A 5,934-nucleotide genomic window follows, 5' to 3' on the forward strand; every position below is an offset into this window, starting at 1 on the left:
TTGATGAGATGAAATAAAGTTAAGAAAGCAAACTGAGTTATTAAAATACCAAGTTTTCAGTTCAACAGAGAAGCTATATGTATATAAAACCAATACCATAAAAGGTTCCTACTAAGACTATAAAAGCAGTCACAATCTACATGTTGGACATCCAAAGTATTAAAATGATGCAATAGGAAAGAACTTAAAAACTACATTTGCACATTCACCTATACAATTCTGGTGACACAATCTTATCATTAAAATTGACCATAGTCTTGCCTCCCCAAGTAAATACAGCCCTTAACCTTGTATGTTAACCATTTCCCATCAATCAGGGATTGCTTCAACATCCAGAAGGACAGAATCTAATGCAGCACTTCTAGATGGAAAATGACACTATGCATGATACCCCACGTAAGAGTAAAAATGATGGGGTTGACTTTCCTTTACTCAAGTTAAATGTTATTGAAGACTAGAAACTTATACATTGATGAATTGTTGAGAAATTGCAGATATATCACCAACGTCTAAAGTGGAAGGTGGAAGGTATACCGTTCAAATCTCCTGCATTATGTTCCATAATAATCACTTAAATTCTCAACAAGATAGCCATTTGGAGCATTTACGCCATACCCAAAGCCTTCATTTGCCGAAGCCATCTGATTTGGAGCTGAATAAACATTTCCAGTACCATCCTTTAGATTAAGCCTAGTCCTGCCCTTTACAGATCGTTTGTTATCTGTAGGAAACTCAGCAGTGAGCCTTCCCATCTGCTTCTGCAGATCAGCAAGTGAGTCATTGGTTAGTTTTCCTTTGGAGCATTTCTTTCCATCAACATGCTTGAATTCCAGCCTATACAAGGCACAAGCATCACAGTTGTTGATCTCATATTCGTAAAGGTGCCATTCGAAATGGATCAGGGGTTGTGGGTCCATGTAGTAGGATCTCTTCAGACCTCCAAATTCCTTCATCACCTGCTTTCTTGATTCATGCCAACCACGTCCACTGTAATCGGGCAATGACCTCTGCTTCCTATTCCCACTCTCAAAGGCTCTTCGAGGCTTATCGAAAAAGAGCCACTCCCTAATTGTTTCACCTTCAAGAACTGATAGATCAAAGAGCTCTGCAATGTCATAAGAGAAAACATCAGTCAGATCACGCCCAAAATTAGAAGTATGTCCAATGGCATAGTCACCAAGTCGGAATACGGCTTTAAAATGGCAAAGGAAAACTTCAGAAAAAAGGGGAAAAAAAAACAATATATATTAAAAATTTATGAAAAAAATGTATTCATAATATAATGTATAATACATTAGATATTTATTCTAAGTTTACAATAACTTTTTGAGCGAAAAAATATTATTGGATATCTATGTATGATAACGTGTTTCCACACACAATTATACATTGTATGATGATTTAAAAAGGGTCTAACAATCAATGTATCTTTTGAGCAAAATAACACAAAAAAAAAAAAGAAGTATAACATCAAGCTATTATCATCAAATCCAACATTAAAAAACGGATCAAAGCACAAACAACCATAAGGCCTACAAAAAATGGATTTTTTTTTTTTTTAAGTGTTTAAAACGTAAAAAACGTGTTTAAAACATAAAAGTTGTGCTTAAAACATTAAAAAAAAAGTGTTTTTTTTTTTTTTTCTTCTTTTCAAAAGTCGAGTTTTTTTATTTATTGTTTTAATCATTAGAAGTACAAAACGCGATTCAAAAGAGACTTCAAAAATTACAGTTTTTTGTTACTATGTCCAATGGGTACCCTTTTGATCTGTCCTAAGTATTAAAAACTGAAAAATATATCACAAACAAAAGCCCAAAAGAACCCAACATCAGCAGCTTACCAGGAGCATTCCATGGAGACTTTGTCGTTGCAGCTCCCTCGCATTCTGGAATTCCAACATCCTTTCCTTGCGTCTTTGCATTGAGAGCGTCAAATAGTGGACCATCCTTCAGACCGATGCCTCCAGGTCGCAGAACTGGAGTCATACCAGGTGGGCCTTCATTTAAGGCTAAGGCACCATGATAGCTACTGCAATAGTCTTGACACCATTCTGACCCTTGAACAGGTCTGGGACAATCCCAGAGCGCACATTTTGGACCTAAGTAGGCAGACGGTGGAAGGCAGATGCTTGGCATCAAGCCAGATATATGTTGCATGGCATCCTCTCCACATTGAACATTTCCATTGAAACCAATATAAAAGTCCAGGTCAAAATCTTGAAGCAAATCAAACTGCTGATAGTCCAACTGATTGGCCACATCCAAGTTGTTAATCAACGTAGGTTGCACTGCTGAAGGGGATCCTTTGCACTGATCAACCCCTTGAAACCCATGTGCTTGTGGGGCATGATTCACAAAATAGTCCTGAAAGAAAACTCAATTATATAATTACTAGGAAGTGCAAAATAGTGCTGGAAAAAAAAAAAGACTATACAGTGCTAGTAAAATGTCGTTCCTTTCTGTGAAAAAGGAGAATTGCAAATGGCCACACTAGTAAGTTGGACAGAATGTCAGTGAAATTAAACCACATGGACACTCTTAATCTCAAATGCATAATAGGTCACTAAATTTGTGGGCTAGAAATAAATATTCCACAAGGGGTTATGCACAACATGGTGAATGGTTCCTTAGTGACTAAAGTTTGACAAGTACAATGGCCACATGATTCACAAATTAATGTATGATAGAAAATAAAAGATCATAGAGATAGAGAACGAAATGATAAATTTGAGTGCATTTAGCACTCTGATAATTTATAGACTTGGCAGGATGCTAGTGGAATATATATTATGCTACAACACTGTGAGAGCTACAGAAAGAAACAAAAAAATACAGAGAGAAAAGAAAAGAAGCTTAGTGCTAATTCTCACTCTATGATTACACAATTTCACTTGTTAACAAAATCCTCAAAAAAATAAGCCCCGTAATTTCTTTGAAGGATTTGTACAAAAAAAAGACAGAGATATAGATTATCACATCATGTTCATCTGACCTTGCCATAAAAAAATCCTATTGTTGAGTTACTTCAAAAGGCCCCAACAAACTCCAAAGTGATTTCCCACAAGATGCCCTTTTTAGATTTGAAAATTATTGTATGCCAACTTTGGAATAAAAAAATAGACCTGGTAAAAAACCAATGAATATCAAGAAAGCAGAGAAAGTGAGGCCAGCCAGCTTTGGAAAGGCTGCAATGCATTAAGTAGATAACAGATTCACCATTAGCTTGATGAAGATGGCATTTTTTATAGGTAAAGATGCTATGATATTATTAATGAAAATAAGTGAAGGTTGAGAGACCTACCTGAGAAATGTAAGAGACTCAAAGACCAAACTACTAATTACATAGTGACCCCATCTAAAAAGTAGGTCTTCATAATCCCCTTAAATTCTGCAAATGCCTTGCACCAAAAGAACAGAAAAAAAAAAAAAAAAATCAACACTTATTACAACATCTAGCAAGGAGTGCTCCTTACCTCCAAACAGCCAACCATTTCTTTCTTTCCAAAGACCCCAACATACTGCAAAGGTGATATAAGATGATTGATGGCCAATAATTTACCCAGTGCAACTGTCCAAATAGTAAACACTACCCTGGATGGAACTTTGGAACCCCAAACGATGGAATGCGAAAAAGCAACAATGCACCTACAAGAAAGGGATTGGAAGAAAGATCTACTAAAAAAGCTTTATCACAACTTCTCTTCCAAATCTGGACACCTTAGTCATTGGGAAAGATTGGGATGGCAAAGATACGTCTAAAGGACTTGTTAAGAAATTGACCTCCAAATCATTGAAATTTCTCCTAAAATTAAAATTCGAGGATGAACCTTTGTCGATTCTCATAATGACATCCTAACTCAATTTCTTTTTTTGTTAGACATAGAAAGAAACCATCAAACTCATATTTAAGGGGATAATATTTCTTTCTTTTTTTAATTTTTTCTTAATATGTAATAACCTGGACTTGAATTCACAACCTCAAAATTGCATTGCGATATATAAACCAAGTTATCCCTCTCTAAGGGGCTAATCATCCCACCAATAATCTTCTTAGAAACAAATCCTATTATCGTTGCATATTTTGAAACCCATTCTTTTCCTAAAATTAAGAGACTTTTGGGACACCCCTCCAATCTATTCTAAGTTTCTTACTTTCACACCCAAAATGGTTAATTCCATATTTGGTATCAATGTATTTTTCCACAAACTATTATGATTAACTTCGATCTCTACAGCCACTAATGAGCCTTAACATATGAAGACCCATACCACCTGCTACCTTGGTTGAACAAATCTTCTTCCATTGAACCTGGTGGAACTCATGAGACCCATCTTATCATTCCACAAAAAAATCATGGATTAGCTTATCAATTGGGATATCGATAGATCTAGAAATGGGGAATAGGGAAAGAAAGTATATATTGTACAACACATTTTTTATCAAAGTTATCTTACTCCCTTCAAAAGGAAATTGGAAAGGAAGTAGCAAGAACCAACATTCAACTCTTTCCAAGTCGAATTTCAAGTTCCTATAAATTCATACTCTTATTAAAATTTGCAATATTTCTACAAAAAATAAAATCTTAATAACATACAAATCATCAGAAATTGAAAGAAGATGTTGGATGGAAGTATAAAATCAGGTTGTTATGTTATTCAAAAGTAATTACAATATCAATAACTACACGATGTACGTGAGGGTTCTTCACGACTTCATGTGATACAAAAGGGGCAAGGTTGCCAGTATTAGGCTATGAAAGAGGCTAAATGCTTAAGAGTTCATTTAGAAAAAACTGCCCATTGAATAGTTGTATGCCCTAATCTCATGTGCTAATACTGTTTGACAATTATATAAATCTCCATAAAAAAATCAAACTTGTCACTAAATCCTTATGATCCCAAAATCAGACTCATTAAACCCATAACAATATTAATCCAATAACCGCCTATAAAACGAAGATGCTACTAAAAATGAACTTATTGTTATCACCTGATGAAAGACAGCAGCATCTCCAACATGAACGCTTTGAATGTCAGGTTCAGGCTTTGGGTTGGCGGGTCCCACTAATGGACTGGTTGCATCGTCTTCTTCCTCGCAACGCTGCAATAAACGATAAATATCGGTCGAGAAAGACCCAAGACTACCACCCTGCACCATACCCATAATACTAATTAAGATAAAAAATTCAAATCCAAGAGCAAGATGATAAACGATGAACCAAAGATACCCACCAGTAAGGATGAAGCCGGCGAAGGCTCGTTGAGTTCGGACTTCCACTCACGCAGCATCTGATGCACTTGTTCTTCCAGAACAGCAATATCGCTTGTGCGATTCTCCTTCCTAGCCAATTGAAGATCCATAAACATTCCTTGAAGATCATCAACTCGATTTTTGGCCTTATCCTTAAAAAGCTGGTGAGATGCAGACTTGCAACCACTCTTCGAACCCTTCATCTTTGAAACTCAAATCCCTCGAAACCTACCCAAAAAAAAAAAAAAAATCCTCGGATAAACCCTAATTCGACACCTACATCAAACTAAAACAACACAGAATCGCATAAATGAATCTAATTTCCAAGTAACAGAATTCAAAATTTTCAATCATGAAATCCGAAGAAAATTACAAAAAAAAAAAAGAAAAACGAATTCAATTACGATCACAATTTCCCTAATTTCAACAACTGAGAACAGAAGAACAGTACATAAACTCAATAAAAAAGGAGGAAAAAAAACCCCTAGAAATTGCTGGAAATCAGAGAGAATCAATGTATCTGAAACCCTAATTTGATCGAAAGAAACACTTACCTGAGAAGCTTTGATTTTTGATTTTTGTAAAAGAATCGGAAAGCTTAAGAAGAACAGAGTGACAAGTCTCGCTTTCCATGCAGAAGAAAAGCAAAAAAGGAATTTTATACCCTTTGTGGTGATAAGTTTC

At 35.6% G+C, this 5,934-nt stretch overlaps 1 protein-coding gene across 2 annotated transcripts; it reads right to left on the minus strand.

Moving 5' to 3' along the window:
* LOC147411207 (transcription factor VOZ1-like) lies at window positions 1-5,934 on the minus strand. Of its 2 annotated transcripts, none has more exons than XM_086445876.1 (5): window positions 5,805-5,934; window positions 5,232-5,478; window positions 4,990-5,148; window positions 1,841-2,363; window positions 1-1,105 (listed from the first exon to the last, which is right to left on the minus strand). In XM_086445876.1, the coding sequence occupies exons 2-5, from the start codon at window positions 5,451-5,453 to the stop codon at window positions 552-554; spliced, it is 1,458 nt and encodes a 485-aa protein (XP_086302002.1). In that variant the 5' UTR covers window positions 5,454-5,478; window positions 5,805-5,934; the 3' UTR covers window positions 1-551. The 2 variants fall into 2 exon arrangements, with proteins under 2 accessions (XP_086302002.1, XP_086302005.1); XM_086445879.1 differs by having other exon boundaries at window positions 5,232-5,536; window positions 5,805-5,909.

The sequence above is a fragment of the Akebia trifoliata genome, chromosome 1 (assembly GCF_017979445.1).
Source record: "Akebia trifoliata isolate Shusen 1 chromosome 1, ASM1797944v1, whole genome shotgun sequence".
Taxonomy (NCBI): domain Eukaryota; kingdom Viridiplantae; phylum Streptophyta; class Magnoliopsida; order Ranunculales; family Lardizabalaceae; genus Akebia; species Akebia trifoliata.

Excerpts from the sequence above, each read along its gene's own strand:
- LOC147411207 (XM_086445876.1), bottom strand. The coding sequence starts at position 5,453 with ATGAAGGGTTCGAAGAGTGGTTGCAAGTCTGCATCTCACCAGCTTTTT. Across the intron at positions 5,149-5,231 it reads CGCCGGCTTCATCCTTACTG|GGTGGTAGTCTTGGGTCTTT; the intron begins GTGGGTATCTTT and ends GGTATGGTGCAG. Across the intron at positions 2,364-4,989 it reads ATGCTGCTGTCTTTCATCAG|GACTATTTTGTGAATCATGC; the intron begins GTGATAACAATA and ends GTTTTCTTTCAG.